Below are 16,907 nucleotides of genomic sequence, written 5' to 3' on the forward strand. Positions count from 1 at the left end.
GTAACTTCCAAAATAAAGAAATGGTTCATAAACAAAAAATAATTTACCCAAAGAATTATAGTCAACAAAATATACATAGAAATATAATAAACAAACAAACAAACATACATACATATAATTAATCATGCACCCCCCAGCTAATTGGCAGCATGGATTAGCCCAACAGAACAAAATGGCGGCAACTGATGCCAGCCGGCCCTGTTGTGTGGCCACGTCATTGGCCATCACAGAACGCTAATGTAATTTTGTAAGTCAATGCTTGTCCTGACTGGGGACGTGTGGTTGATCAGAGCATTTATTATGTGTCAGAATCAAGTGCTGCCTTGTTGGAAATACTGCAAAATATTACATTGCATTTTGCAAGTTTTGTGACTCATTCAAAGTGAAATGTCCAGTGAGTGGCGCTAAAAGCGAGTTCAGTTTTATCCAAAACAGACGAAGGTGAATCTGCCAACATTTTATGAACGTTGAATGTTGTACGTATAATGGCAGTTTGGAAATTAAATATCAAGTGAGTGGCGATAAAAGGTTAATGCTCTATCGCATTTGAAGATAACACTAAACCTAACCAATAGTGTTAACAAAATCATGTGAGAGACAAAAATGCACTTGGTGCTGCTGCGGTATAGCAAGTACGAGACTTGCTACTGCCAATAATACACACACGACACACTGCTGTGAGCAAGACTTGCTGCTGCTGTACAATATAGTGTGTATGATGAATTACCCGTAGCAGATCTATACAGGTGGAGCTGGGGAAGGTGGAGGGTTTCTGAAAGCGTGCTGCAACTGCTAAGGCAAATGCTAGCCAGGTATTTGAATGTTGAGTAGCGAGCTCATTGGCTACCGATCCAGCAGGAACCAATCAGCTGTGCCCTAAAGAGAATGATGTGATTGCAAGCATTTTAATAAATACCATTAGTTTTTTTTTCACTTTTAATAATATTATTAAGCACATTTTTGTCCAAATTATCATTAATGTAATGGTACATTCATCATATTCACTAACTCGAAACCACACCGTGAAAGAATGAGGCTTATAAAACTATTTGTATAATCATCTGTGCAAATGGTTATTCTCCAGAGTGCTTTGCCAAACTTTCATGAGTGTCCTAAGATAAATTTCCTTCTTTAAAGGGTCAGGCAACCTCTAAGATGGCCCGCAGCTGCTCCGTCTCGCACTCTCACTTCTGTGTGAATAAATGACTTTCTCATGAGACGTTCACCGAGGCCACTTAGATAACACGCTGTTTGTACTTCTGTCCAAGACGGCTTCCTTTTGTTTTGGCAGTCGTTCGTGAAGCAATGTCTTTACTGCGAGCGAGTGTGAGACACTGGGAGTGTGTTTGCTGCACTGGGGAAAGGTTAAGCCCGTGAGGGATGCTGGGAAACATTGTTTTCTGAGATTGCCATGCAGTTAGCAGGCGTAATGCTTATCGGATGGGGGGTTCCTTCCTGGTTTTCTTTGTATAGGGTGGCAATTAACAATTACATTTAGCTCCCAGCTTTCCCTCTGTTTCCTCACTGACATCAGCTTCCTTTTGTTTGGTCTGATAGCGGGAAGCTCTCCAACAACAGCAGGCTGCACGCTTCATGCCTGGGATCTGTTTTTCTAGCAGCCATTTGCTTTTCGCTGCTGGACTGTGTCTTATTGGACTCTGTCCCCTATAAAATCATATAAGGCTTTCATGATAATAAAAGGGTGTGGAAACATCTTAAATTAATCAAATTGGCTCCAAACGTGAAAACTAAATTAGTGTCTCATATATGAATAATAGCAATGCGATTTAGTGACGCCAAAGCGATTTCAATCGCCCCCTGGTGGCTGGCTGCCGTATCGGTAATAAACCCCACCCTCTCCATGTATAAAATAAAGTCGTTCAGGTATGCCGCCACTTTTTAGGCCAACTGGCAGTTAGCATCATGCTGGTACCCAAAAGGATTTTCCCATAGGCTTCTGGATTATCGCTAAAAACAAGCTCTGTGATTAACAAAAGTTTATGATACTTGTACGTTTTGTCCATCAAGATAATTATAACAGATGAACACAACTTTTATGAATTTTGAAGCCTAAATGCAATCACCAGAAGTAAAAAGCTAAAGGTAGGCTATAAACGAACTACACCATGGTCACATGACTTCACCATCACTAAGCTTCCGACATCTCTTTCAGTTTTTATCTAAAAACATTTTCCCAGAAAGTTTGAGTTAGAATAGCGTATAAGCACGATTATAAGCATAAAGATGCTGTAAAAGTGGACTAAGTTGACCTATTCAGCGTGATGACGTTTAATCTCGTCGATAGCGTCTGTAGTCACATTTAGCCACTTGTTAGCAACCGCCATTTTCAAGACACGTAACAGCTTAAAAAAATCACCAGTGGGGTAATATTGATGTATTTTATGTCGTAGAATAGCCTAAAAGGTAAAAGTTTTGGGCTTGTGTTCACCACAGACCTTATTTCAGCCATTTAACCAAAACCCCATTCAAAAAACACATTGACTTCGGGACGATGGAACCGGAAGTGCTAAAATGCAACTCGCTTCCACGTTTTGGCCTACAAAGTGATGTCATACCTGCACCACTCTATGGGATGCAAGCCAAACTAAAAAAAAATCCAATTACACTAAGACTTAAAAAAAATACATAATAATTATTCCAAAGATTTGGATATTGTCCAAATATAGATATTGTCATTTTAGGTAGTTGTTTTCACGCTGACGTATGTTTAAATGTTCGTTTTGCCAATAAGACTGGGTGTAATACATAATGTGTGTGTGTAACGTCATGATCGACACCTGTACTTACGATTGAGTGTTCGGGAGTGTGAGCAGGACCTTGATACCACGGCTCCACCTCACGATCACTACTGTGCAGACTCAAATGACACAATCGGCCGTTTCTGGGATATTTTGGCTCTTCAGTGTAAGGAAGTGGAGAAACAAATTTTTTTTACAGTCAATGGTAAACCCTAATGCTAAGTAATTATTTGTAATTAGCAGTTAAATATAAAATAATACAAATTAGACTATTTGTTGATAGACACCACCATTGCAATAACATTCTAAAGTGGTAATTCAATCATTCTCGTTATCCTTTTGAGGATGCATGATGGGAACTGAGCCCCACACCCAAAACCATGCCAAGTGCAATCAAATTGACTTAACTTACTCAATATTTCAAGTTAAGCGCAACTAATGCACTTGCATGGTACAAAATGAAACCCTTAGGATAAGAGACTTCTTTCAAAAACATTTATCTTATTTTTACTGATATATAATGATTATTGTAGTTGGTTCATAATACACAACTTGAAATGTATTAGTGCATAGAAATGGATGCCTGTCTGAGGCTCTTGATTTTGGTGTTATTATTGTGGGATATATTTAACATCACTGGAATTCCCATCAACTCATTAAAGGGCAGACTTAACAGTATTTTAAAAAGTGCACTGCCACAATTATTCCCAGTAATGTTTTTTCCCCGTGTGCAGACTATGCATGTGTGCATGTGCGCATATTTTACTGGAGTTCTGTGGGTTTGTGCCGTCTGCCCGCAGTGGCCCTTTCCATTCGGTCAGATGGTGAAGTCATGGTATGTAAGTCGGCACAATGAGGATTCAGCTGAAAGAGTAAACGGAGGGGACAGTATGTGCTACCTTTCACTGCCCAAGAGGAATGCCTCAACTGATGGATCTAATAGCCATTTTCCTCCATCCATGACCATGAAGTCTGACATGCCAGTCGCTCAGTTATAGTTATTGACACATTTTAATTTAGCTTTCCAAGCGGACATACTAAAAAGGCCACATTTAGTTGCCTTTGGTTTGGATGCAGTAGATGCTATTGTGGTGAAGCGGTTGCATGTTTATGATGTTTTAACACAAGCTTTTCTGTAATGAAATAATTCAGCTGAACGTCTCAGGCTATGTCAGATTAGCATACTACCATTAGTATTTTTACTATTTCTGCAGTATACAGTATGTGTACTGTGCATTGTTTGCACATTTCGCATTGAAAACCTGGATCACCTGTACATTTCCCTATACATAACAACAGAGATACAACAATATATTTTGATTTTGGGAGGCATAAAGTAAAGATTAAGGATGGTCCAAAAAAAGAAATATGCTTTACTTGAGGGTTACACCACATGACATTTTTAGACTCATTAGATGTAAACATTTTTTTAGAAGTTTTTCAAAATTGAATAAAAACTACAAAGTACAAAGAATAACTTGGCACAAATTAGATTTTTAAAACTTTTATTTTTCATTATCGTATACGCTCATTGTCATTGACCTTTAACACAAAAATCTAAAGTATTTTATTTATGCAACCTATTCAATTAAACATGAAAAAATAACACACTTTGAATGATTTATCGTTCTTCAGAATTCAAATTCAGAAGGAAATGATAGAATTTAAAATCTTTTTGGTCAATTTTGGTATGTAGATCACATGATTTGATAACTTTGTAATGCAGTGGGAGCATTAAATCTTAAGACAAACCAGTAAGTTTAAGTTGTTTGCAGCCTCATATTTTCCGTCCAGTGTGGAGTCTCTGCAGAGCCTGTTCTCGTATCATGTAAATAAGAGTGTAGAGGTGTGGTCTGATGCACAGCTATGTTCGGCGTCTGGCTGCTGGAATGCAGTGAACGCGAGCATTAGCGCGTCTGTCTCCAGAGGGAGTTCGTCTAACACCCACATGACAAGAGCTGACACATCCCCTCTCTTAGTCCACCGTTAGCAAAACAGAGTCCTAAAAACACACGGGCACTGAGATCTGGCCTGCCTAGAACTGCCACCGTTCCCCATAACGCAAGTTTATAGCAGTATCAATGATATTTATATACAAGGAGCGAGAGAGAGAGGGGGAAGGACTTTGCTCCAGAGCTCCATGTCTATTTTTAAAGCAGTAGTTCACCTGAGAATTACAGTTTGGTTTTCATTTACTCGTCCTCATGTTGTTCAAAACATGTATTGTTGTGCTAGTATCTTGACTGGTTTGTACCTTTACAGAACTAAGAGCGAATAGAGCCTGCTTTAACTTCACTATTTTTAACTGTTAAAGCTCCAATATGTAGGAATTTTGTAATAAAATTTCCAAAAATAACTTGCACAGGGTGATATTTTTCCTCCAGTTGTGTACTTACAATATCTCAAAAGTCTCCAAAGATTTTTTATTTCAGAGAAATTCCGATTTTAAATAACTGGCCGTCCCGGAAAAGAAATGTCGCGCCTCAGTGACGCAATCCTTTTTCCGGTGTGGACCATGTGATAGGATATTCCACCACACCGGATTTTTTTTTTTTTACAACAACCTTATTGAGGTTTTTTTTTTTATCACAATAAACAATAAAGACGTCTGACAAAGAATAAAAAAAAGAATAAAATAAAAAATATGACCCACCACACCGGAATATCGCATGGTCAAATGCGGAAGTGGTGGTTAAAGCGTTATAGCCATAGACTGTATGGTTATAGCTGTTATGGATCACGATTACTCTTTGGCGAGTATTGAAGTGCCAACAAAACGAAAGCGTCCATATTCTGATACACGCAGACTGTGTGACAAACGAAGGAATAAAACCTGGATAAATATCGGCCAGGCGTTTTCGAGATGGAGAGAGCTGCGCGACTATCTTGGACTTGTCAGAGACTCTCTCGCGAGTGTATTGAGACAGGTAAGACATGCAATTGTCAATAATAGCACTTATAAACAAAGTTATATTGCTCTTTGTACTTTGGTAAGGCTTTTTATCACGTGTGGTGACCGAGATTATGGCAGTACAATTAAATAGAATCGGATATAATGTTAAAAAAATATATTTAGTCATTACTTGCAAATGTTCGTTCAAATTTACTTTTAGATATTGGTTTGAACACGTTAAACAACACGGCATTAACCATAAAAACGTAAAACTGCACAACATTAACCAAACAAATCATTTGACAAATAGCTGTATGTTGTAACGGGATAATATAGCATAACATTTCACGTTCCTTGCAGTTCATTAATTATGATGACATAAAATAATACGATCAGACATACAGGTAATACAAAAACGAATAAATTACCTCATCCGTGATCATGATTCATTAATTCCATGTAGATATATCGCTAGATGGTGAAAACAACGACATCTCCCATCGTCACCTCCTTCATAGCGTCATCAAGCTTCGCCTTTGTTATTGTTGAAACTGCGCCCTCTTGTGGTCAAATACCAAAGTCACATACTGGAGCTTTAATGAGATATTGCCGCCTTAATTTCAACAGCCCTAACTTCAACACAAGAGACATTTTCTTCACACACAGCATGAGCTACATGTTTCTTTTGATTGACAGGATATAATTGGCCCTGATCATTGGCTGTTTTTAAATCGGCTGATGGTCGATAGTGAAAATAATAGATTTTATCGGCTGATAACATTGGTGCATCCCTAGTTAAAACAGCAATTCCGATTTTATTGTAGACAATACAAATCACACACCCCTACTTTCAAGCTCTCAAAAGCACCATAAAAACAAAATTCCAAACCATAGAGCTTTGTGCGAGGAACAGACAGAAATTTAAGTCTCTGTTCCCTGAGGCATCAACTATAACTATGCAAAATATTGTCTAGTTATTGACAAAATATTTATTTATTTATTTATTTTTTTTGAGTAGCTTGGACATTCTGCTAAATATCTCCTTTTGTGTTCCACAGAAGAAGGAAAGTCATACAGTAACTCTTCCTTTAAAAAGAGAGGGCTATGAAAAGAGCAAGATATAAATATGCTCTGTCATCTCCTTTATACCTCTGGGCATTGACTCTATCTCACCATAAAATCAAGAGGATGTCCTATCCCAAAGAAAAAAGTGTTCTGGAGAAAAATGTGTCTAGTATTACCAAAGCAAACCTACTACGTCTGCTTTCATGTGCTTTCAAGGCATCTCTCGTGTTCATTTCCAAACAGAAAGGACATGATCCCGTTTTCAGCACTTTACATATTATGAACATTTAGACATTTTGTATCTAATGAAATATTTACAGACTGCATGTGTATAATTACAGTAAAGGTCTCACTTTCTATGTGGTGTTAGGTTTATTCTTGAAAGTGTGCTTATGTTTTGTGGTGTCTTTAAAGTGTGCTTATTATCCTGAGGAAGTGGAGGGGCTTTGAAATCTTATAGGGGTGTTCACTAAAAATACACACCACCGGAGTTTCTTGCCAGGGTAGCGACGTGTCCCCAACTGCCTACAAAAGCGCACCTCTGTCCTGTTCACGGTTCAGTAGGGCAACGCCGCAAGACAAACAGTTTTTGTTTTTCTTTCTGTGCGCTCTGCAAAAAGTGCATGACTGGCAGTCTGGTTACATCAGCTGTTATCTCTCCAGTCAACAGCAAGATTCTGCAGATGGATGAAACCATGTACAGTATCTGACGTCAAACCGCTGTTGAGATGTGACCGATACTAGCTCGGCCTGTCATAAATAAGATATTTCATTTTCTGTTGTTGTTGATGTACTTTTGAATGTATCAGATTACGGACATTTGAAGGACTGGGTTTCTCTGTGTTTTGGCCTCCTGCCCTAGGTAATAGTAGTATGGCAACATAAATTGCAGCAGATTAAAAAAAAAAAAAAAGAAGTTTTAAAACCTTTTAAAAATCTAGGTAATAATGCGTGTGCAAGTTCATAAAAATGTAACTTTTGTATTCATGTTGGTTTTATATTGTTTTGAAAAACTTACAAACATATAAAATGATATATCATTTTCAAAAAAGTTTCAATTTAATGATAAAATATCATAAACATGTTGTGTAACCTTTTATTTATAGTTTATATATTACATGTTTAATAATTATTTTTTTTATAAATATCATTATTATTTTTTGATGAACGATATGACATTTTACACCCTAAAGTAGTCTTGTCTTTTCATAAAAAGGTCAAAATATCTGATATTTTAAGCTGACCTTGGCACACAGTCGTGTTTTGTTTTCCCCCCTTCATTCCCCCCTTAAAATACAGGGTGCATAAGTTTGGACACCCCTATGTTAAATTCCCATAGAGGCAGGCAGATTTTTATTTTTAAAGGCCAGTTACTTCATGGATCCAGGATACTATGCATCCTGATAAAGTTCCTACCTAGAGATTGGCATGGAGTACTTTCCATAAGATCATCTCTCAATGCAAATCAAACTAGCTTTTAGGCTAACTGAAATAAAACCATGCCAATCTCTAGGTATGGCGAAGGCTATGTGATGATGTGGGGCTATTTTAATTCCAAAGGCCAAGGGAACTTTATCAGGATGCATAGTATCCTGGATCCGTGAAGTAACTGGCCTTTAAAAATAAAAATCTGCCTGCCTCTATGGGAATTTAACATAGGGGTGTCCAAACTTATGCACCCTGTATTTTAAGGAAGAATATTTATTTATTTACGATACATTATTCATTCACAAACAAAATTGGTGTCCTTAAAGGTTGGATTTTTCCTAATTTTTTAAATTAAGGCATTAAGTTCAGTTTCCAAAAGATGATTTTTTATTCCTCTTTTTAGTCAACTTTAGTATGGGTGTCTTAGTCTCAGCCTCAGACGTCACGCCCACGGAACGTTGGCTAAACGTCTGATGCATATGGCACACTTTTCTGGAAACACTTCAGGAGTTTCGAAGTCGCGACCTGATTGGTTGAATTCTACAGGATGTCCGCGAGATGTGTGTGTCGCGTTCTCTAACGGTCCGTCTGGAAACAAATGCCATGACGCCAAAACCCCTCGTGGAAGAAGAAAGCCGTTGTGTTTACAACTGAGACAAATGAGCGCTTACCAGGATCAACTAAACGCTGGATTTTCAAAGTATGTGAAGTTTGCGGCTCCATTGTTGCAGTAAACTTGCACAACGTTCTTGAATGAATAATTTATTAAATGCACGCCGGTCTGTTATTGTAGGGACATCGACATTATATTGGCACGCCCCTAAACATGACGCGGAACAAAACGAACTGTGATTGGTTGCGTTATATGTCAGTCAAACGTCCTCTTGGCCAAGAAAAGCTGCGATAGATTCCAGACCTTCTGCCGTCAGTCTGAAGGTCTGGCTACGCGAGACTATGGGTGTCTAAACTTATGCATAGCACTGTATGTGTGTGTGTATATATATATATATATATATATATATATATATATATATATATATATATATATATATATATATATATATATATATATATATATATATATACAGTATACACACACACAGTATCCTATCATAAAAGTTTGTAAATATATAATATTGTGTATATATATTTATATATATATATATATATAATACTGTATTTAAACTTTTATTTTAGATGTGACTAATCACAATTAAAACTATTTCGAAAAACATATTTTTTTATATTTATTTATTTATTATATTATATTTTTCTTCATTATATCATAACACTTCAATATAAAATCACAACCCCCTGAGAAGTGTTTTATTGTGCCCTCCCAAAGATCAAATGAATTTTAATGTAGAGATTAAACATGTTTATTATAGAAAATATTAAAAAAAGGACAAAACCCCCCAAAAACAACAGTGTCATGTCATTGACCCAACCACTTTAGCAGTGGCGACGAGTTCTGAATTGCCAAACCCAATTCATTTATTCAGAAAGTATTTGAACTAATACACATTTCATTCTTTTTTCCCCCAGATTTCGCCATGAGTGAGGAGACCGTAGTGTGTGTGTAGCTGTTCACTGGAGCAAGAAGCAAGATATCACAAGCAACAGCTTCCACACTCCCACAAAGGAGACGATGGGCGAAGCTGAAGATGAGAAGAACCAGGCAGGACGTCTCTTTGAGAACTTTGTTCAGGCCACTGACTGTAAAAGTACCCTACAGGCCTTCAATATAATGTGCAGTTACCTGGAGCTGGACCCTCTGGAGCACGGCACCTTCTACAGCTGTCTGAAGAGCATGATGACGTGCTGGAAAGCCAAAGCCCTGTGGAGTAAACTGGACAAGAGAGCCAGCCACAAAGAGTACGAGAAAGGCAAAGCCTGTGAGGGCATTAAGGTAAGCTTGCAGAATGCCAAGACAATAACAATACTGGAATATGTTATGATGTTTAACTGAGCTGACAAACCTTTGTAAACCAAACATTTACAGATTCCCTGATTTTGGGCTTTGATTTTTGAATGCTATGACATCATTATATAGCTATATGAATCATAGACACATGTTGTTCGTTAGACGAGTGCTCTCTGGTTTTAGTGGCGACCTTTTATTGTATGATAATAAAATGCAACCTTTTATTATCAAGCTCTTTTATTGTATGAGCTTATTAGTGGTGTGTGTGTGTGCAGTAAGGCTGACAGCACTGCTATTGCTCATTATATGACACGCTAGTCGCCATTTTTTGCTAAGGACATGAATGATACTATGGATTATCTCAAATTGAATGGCATGAAATGAGGCTTTTCATATGAGAAATTGTTTCGACCTGCCAGATGATGCAATCATAATGACTGATCCAGCGGCCAAACACGCGTTTAATCCTCTACTATGCTATGTGAAAAGCAGAATGTCAAATGAGAAGTATGTCCTAATACCTTGACCTATTGAAAAATGCTGTTGAACATTGATGTGGTTGACATTGTACGTCACATGACAATGTCTGGTTTAGATTCATACTACACACGGTCACACAATACACATTATCAACAAGCATTGTAGGGTCAAAACGCTAGTTTACCCAAAAATCTGTCTTCATTTACTCACCCTCATGTCATTCAAGCTCAAATATGCAAGTTTTACATATTTGAAGTGTTCTATGTGCGTTAATCAATGCCTAAATTAAATCTGTTGTTCGTCATATAAGGTTATCGTGTCTCATCAGAAGACCTGGATTCATATGGATTACTTTTACATTGCCTTTATGTAGTTTTTGAATCTTGAAAATTGTGGTTGCGTGGACTTCGAATGGATGGACAAAAATGATGAGAGAATATTCATCGTTTCTGTTCAGAATATGAACGGAAGTCTTGTGGTCCAAATTCAAAGTATTGGAGAGAGTTGTTTCTCCCGCCTCTCCTCCTCAGACTCAAGACTTTAGGACATGCAACAGGAGTGAGCACAATTGACAAAGGAAGGTGATTAAAGTTGATGAGTTGATTTATCTGTGTTTTAATATGCCTCTGTTCGTAGAGATTTTTAGATGGATGACGAGGCTTTTTAGGTCGGTTTGGATCTGCGATCTCTGACCCAGTTTGTTTGCTGGCTTCCATTGCTGCAATACGCTGTGTTTTCCGCCAACTGGCAACCCTGAATTTGACTTTTTGATATTTAAGTCCTGGAAAACCCTTGAAAACCGCCATATTTATGAAGAGGTACTTAAAAAGTGCTTTACCTATTTAAAATACAATACAATTAAAAAAAAAAAAACAGCAATATTTTCACGCAAAATTAACTGATAATATGAAGTACACCAACATTATAATATAAAATATTATTTATTGAACAATAATAGCCATTATAAACTTTGTATTTAATATATATTATTAAATACGTTGTAAGTTGTATTTTGGATAGTTTAAATCTGTAATTTGAGTTTTAATAATCCTTAAAAAATACTAAAGATATTGTTTGATAAGTGAGATCTCTGATTGTAGTCCTTGAAAACCAAAAAAGTAGTGCTTGAAAAGTCCTTGAAAGTCCTGGAATTTCTTTTTACAGCATCTGTACGAACCCTGTAGAAGTGTTTTTCGGAGAAACAAGTATGTGAATAGCATGTTTCCTAAATATCTCCAAACATATAATGGTATTTTTATGCTTTAGTTCAGTCAAAAAATGACAGATAGTTTAGTTTCCACTGTCTGTCTCTGGGCCTTCGATGTTTGACTTGGGATCAGTGTGCTTGTGAGTTACACATCAGAGACAGCATTACTCAGCAGAAATTATTATTTTAGAAGGTCAAACTGGCCGGTTCATTATGATAACTTCCCCATCACACACACACACACTTTGTGTGTCCCAGCTTATTGTTAGCGAGTGTTTGAAGAATTTCAAAGAGAGCATAATTTAACAAGTTCACTTCATACAGGCAATAAACGGCCCACTAATGTTTTTGATGTGAAGCAGTGTAATTATGCAGCTCTTTTTAGAGTGCAATTTACCTCTTTGTAATAAAGGTGGTAATTATGTACAGTAGTCCTGACTAAAGGCTGTTCTGCACATTTAATCGAAGCCAGCGCAGCGTTGCCTAATGGCACTGTTTCAGACAAGTCAGGTATGCTGTAACTGCATAACGGATCATAGGAGTATTTAAATAAGCATTTGACCCCATCCATCCATCCATCCATCCATCCATTCTTTCTTTATTTTTTCCATCCATCTTTCCTTCCATCCATCCATCCATCCATCCTTAATGGTAAATAATTTTTAGGTATTTTAACACAACTTTGAATGCAAGGTATATTTTATTGAAATGAAACTTGAATGACTTTACATCCACCCATCCACCCATCCATCCATCCATCCACCCATCCATCCATCCATCCATCCATCCATCCATCCATCCATCCATCCATCCATCCATCCATCCATCCACCCACCCACCCATCCATCCATCCATCCATCCACCCACCCACCCATCCATCCATCCATCCATCCATCCATCCACCCATCCATCCATCCATCCATCCATCCACCCATCCATCCATCCATCCATCCATCCATCTTTAATGGAACACCATTTTTAGGTATTTTAACACAACTTTGCATGCAAGATTCATTTTTATTGAAATGAGACTCACATGACTTCACATTCTAAAAAATGCTGGGTTACAAACCATAACTAGGTTATTTGGCAACCCAGCGCTGGGCAAATATTGGACAGAACACATGCTGGGTTGTTTTTTGTCATAGTGCTTGGTCAGTCAACCTGATATTGAAGGTTTTTCATTTTAAATAATAAAAATGCACTCTAAAATCTCTGTTATAGGACAAGAACAGTTCATATACAATATTATTTTGTTCAATGGCAAGTCAGTCTTTCACAGACATAAAATACTAGCATTTTAGGACGTGATAGGAGCATCCAATGGGAATCTGTGGGAAGAAAACTAGTATCAATAGGCTTTTCCAGTTAATTAAATGACAATCTTATATATAGAGCCCGACCGATATATCGGCATTTTCCTAACTATCGGTATCGGCATTTATAACGGCCGATAAATTAATATTTAAAAAAATGCAGGGTGCAGTGATTTATGTAAGGATGGCGCTGCCAATAAAGCACCTAAAAGCTGTTACAAAGAACTGGCAAAAGTGGCAAAAATGCAGAGATGCGACATGTTCAGAATTAATACACGTTTAGTAAACTACAGAACAGCGCGAGCGGGAAGCGGCGCACCTCACGGCGGCAGAGAACGCCTCTGAGAACGGACACTGTTAGTGATATAAAACACACACACACAGAGGTCTGTTAAATTAAGCAATACTTTTAAGGTAGGCCTAGTCTAATATTTTTCTGACTAACAAAATTACTGACACAGTAAAGGAGTAAAGGAAAACGAAATTTAAATGAAGAAAAACGAAATTTAAATAAAGAGATTAAACGAAATTTAAATAAAGAAAAACGAAATTTAAATAAAGAAATTAAACGAAATTTAAATAAAGAAATTAAACAAAATTTAAATAAAGAAATTAAACGAAATTTAAATAAAGAAAAATGAAATTTAAATAAAGAAAAAACGAAATTTAAATAAAGAAAAACGAAATTTAAATGAAGAGAAACGAAATTAAGTTAAATTAAAAAACGAGATTAATTTAGATTGATAATAACGGGTAAAAAGGCTAATAGCCTACATTTTGTTTCTATTATTCTATTTTCCACAATGTCAAAGCAACACAGCTTAATCCAAAACACAAGCTCAGACATGCACTTCCTCCATACAAACTCCGCTGTTCTGCGCTCTTACCAGAGAAGACTCCCTGGAACACTTGCGTTGGTTCTATAGCATGCATGCGTTTTCCGCGTGGCTCGAGCCGTGCCTGAGAGACGCCTGGCGCGAATGAGAACCGTTTCGCGGGGGATCCCAGATGTGAAAAAAACAACAACAACAACAAATATTCAAATGTCAAATTTTCAAATCAAATACCAACCAACCGAAGAATATTTGAATATTCGGGTCCAGCCCTATAAGCCTAGTTTCACGTTTTGTACATTTTGCTTACTAATTATTTAATAAAACTACTTTAGTACATTTTTATAAACGTTTTCATTATGATATTATTAATTTTACTTTACTAAAAAGATCTGAGTTCTTCCTCCACTGGTAGATATTAGAGAAATTAAGATTAAAAATAGAAGAGTATTTAGAACATAATAGGCTATAATATAAATTGGTTACAGCTCAAATTCTCATTCTATCATTCACCCTGCCTCCATTACATATCTTTGTCACACAAGTGTTTAATCACCACATTTGAGTTATTATTGCAAAACGTTTATATTAGGGCTGTCAAAGTTAGCGCGTTAATAACGCGTTAACGCAAAATCATATTAACGGCACTATTTTTTTAACGCTCGATTAACGCAGCGCGTATTTTCTGTTTGACCCGTGGCCCAAAACCTAGTTGGAGAAATGGAGATACACAGTGTTGCCAACTTAGCGACATTGCAGACCCATTTAGCGATTTTTTCCCTTCAACAAAGCACCCAAACCTTATTTAGTTTCTGAGAATCTACCGGTAACCGCCGGTACTGCTCTCTCAGCACGCGCGCGCGCCTCTCTCTCTCTCGCTCTCTCTCTGCGTCTCGCGCTGGAGAGAGGAGCACCGCTTTAGTTCAGTTAAACACAGATATGACGTTGCTTCTCTAATTTTACATGCAAGTATAGCCGAAATCGCAAAACAGATATTGTGTTTATCTTATGTGTTTTGATTTCATCAGACGACAGCTCGATTATCAGGATCTTGGAAGGGAGAGCTGGTTACGTCTTAATGGGTCGCGTTTCAGTCACCATTTCATATTCATTCCGTTGTTTGACAACAAAAACAGTAAAATATATAAATGAAAAGTTTTATTGAGAATTTAGCTTCATCAAAATGGGCACAGAGAGAGACATGAACAAGTTCTTTGAAAAACATCTATGACCTTTGAAACATGTCTTGTCTTCATGCTCTGTATAGCCTATGGTTTCAATAATAAACATACATTTACATAAAGCATCCATATTTATCCATGCCCACGTTGATTAGAGTATTACAAACTTGAAAAGTATTAATTTAAGGTATATTTAGAACAAATAAAAAATTTAGCCTACTAAAAGAGTTAACTCATGACAATCATGCGATTAATCAATTAAAATTTTGAATGGATTGACAGCCATTTATTCTGTTTATACTGTGTATTCTATATACAGTACCCATCAAAAGTTTGCACACACCAATTGGAAAGTGTGTCCAAACTTACTGTACTATAATACACATAAATAATATTGCTACTGTATTATAATATACACATAAATAATATCGGCCGATATATCGGTATCTGGCTTTTTTTTTTTTTTTGTGTACTACTGTTTACATACTTCTGGAGCCCCTTTCATTGATCAGACAAACAGCGTTCCTGCCTCAAACTCACACCATTGGTTGAGCAAGTTGACATGCTGAATTGCTGAAACAGACAATGTAATGTTTTGAAAGTGACACAAAGTGTCTTTACTCTTCTGGAAAGCCAACATACAAATGGCTTACTTAGTAAATTCTGCACATTAAACTGGCATCGCAAATGTGTTTTAACATCCTGATGAATAATGGACCATCTGCCCCTTCATCCTGTTGTGACTTGACTTGAGTTGGAAAAAAAGGTGTGTTTTAGGAAGAGTGGCATGATATCACTGCTCACCAGCCTCCAACTGTCTGCCAGATTCACAGTCTGTCCAGGATATGAGCTCATTCTCTCTTTATCAACCAGCGGGACAGCCCGCCGCTGCCTGTTTTATTGTTTTATACGGGCTTTATTACCATTGCAGAGAGAGACTCAATCAGAGCCTTTATCTGAAAGTTTAGACATTCTGGCTAGACATGCGAAAATCTTTTTAACACTGTATATTCCGGGCAGTGAGTTATTTTGTATTTTCATGCCGTGGTATTTTTTGTTTCCAGTCTAATTTTTATTAACATATATGTAAATCAGGATCAGTGATTATTACAAAACTTTTTGGAGTAGTTGATTCTGATTATGAGTAATTCTAGATGTGCTAGTTTTCTTTTATTATTGCTGTATGGTATCTTATGCTATTTTGTTGGATCAAAAATACAGTAAAAACAGTATAATATTGTTTATATATATATATATATATATATATATATATATATATATATATCCTATTTTTTTAGGATTCTTTGAAAATGAAGTTTAAAAGAACAGCTTTTGAAATATAAAAATGTTGTAACAATGTAAAAGTCTTATTTTAATGCATCCTCCTTACTGAATAAAAGTTAAAGTTCTTTAAAAAAATTAACTAACCCCAAAGTTTTGAACGATATAGTGTCAAAATGTATATTATTAGTATTTATTCATTTTAGTTTGAGATGGCACAGTGCAATTTTTTAACACTTGAATCTATTAATTGTCTTTTGCCTTTTTTTCCAAAATTTGCTTTAAATTTGCATTCCGTTTCACAGAATGACTCATACAGTAAATGGAGTCTCACATTGGGCAGCAGTTACACAAAGCTGACACAAAAAGTTCGTTTTAAAAACTTCCTTATACATTTTTGGGCTGTTTTCAGGGGTGGTGTAGTGGTTTCACTACCGGATTCTGTGGTAAATACTTGGAGCCGTTCCCCAGTCTGAGCAGTGTGAGTTCCTGACCCAGACTCTGTGAGCCCACGCAAAGAGGCACTGTTTTTCACATCGG

At 36.8% G+C, this 16,907-nt stretch overlaps 1 protein-coding gene across 21 annotated transcripts in view; it reads left to right on the forward strand.

Annotated features, from left to right (window-relative positions):
- mical2a (microtubule associated monooxygenase, calponin and LIM domain containing 2a) overlaps positions 1-16,907 on the forward strand; it is an 83,931-nt gene that overhangs the window by 10,458 nt on the left and 56,566 nt on the right. For all 21 annotated transcript variants that reach the window (XR_014029639.1, XR_014029640.1, XR_014029641.1 and 18 more), the window contains exon 2: positions 9,691-10,054. Coding sequence is in view for 16 of the 21 variants with exons in the window: in XM_081358837.1 (XP_081214963.1) it covers positions 9,794-10,054 (261 nt within the window). In the remaining 5 variants the exon portion in view is untranslated. The remainder of the gene's footprint in view (positions 1-9,690; positions 10,055-16,907) is intronic.

Source organism: Scardinius erythrophthalmus (assembly GCF_964197995.2).
Source record: "Scardinius erythrophthalmus genome assembly, chromosome: 2".
NCBI lineage: Eukaryota > Metazoa > Chordata > Actinopteri > Cypriniformes > Leuciscidae > Scardinius > Scardinius erythrophthalmus.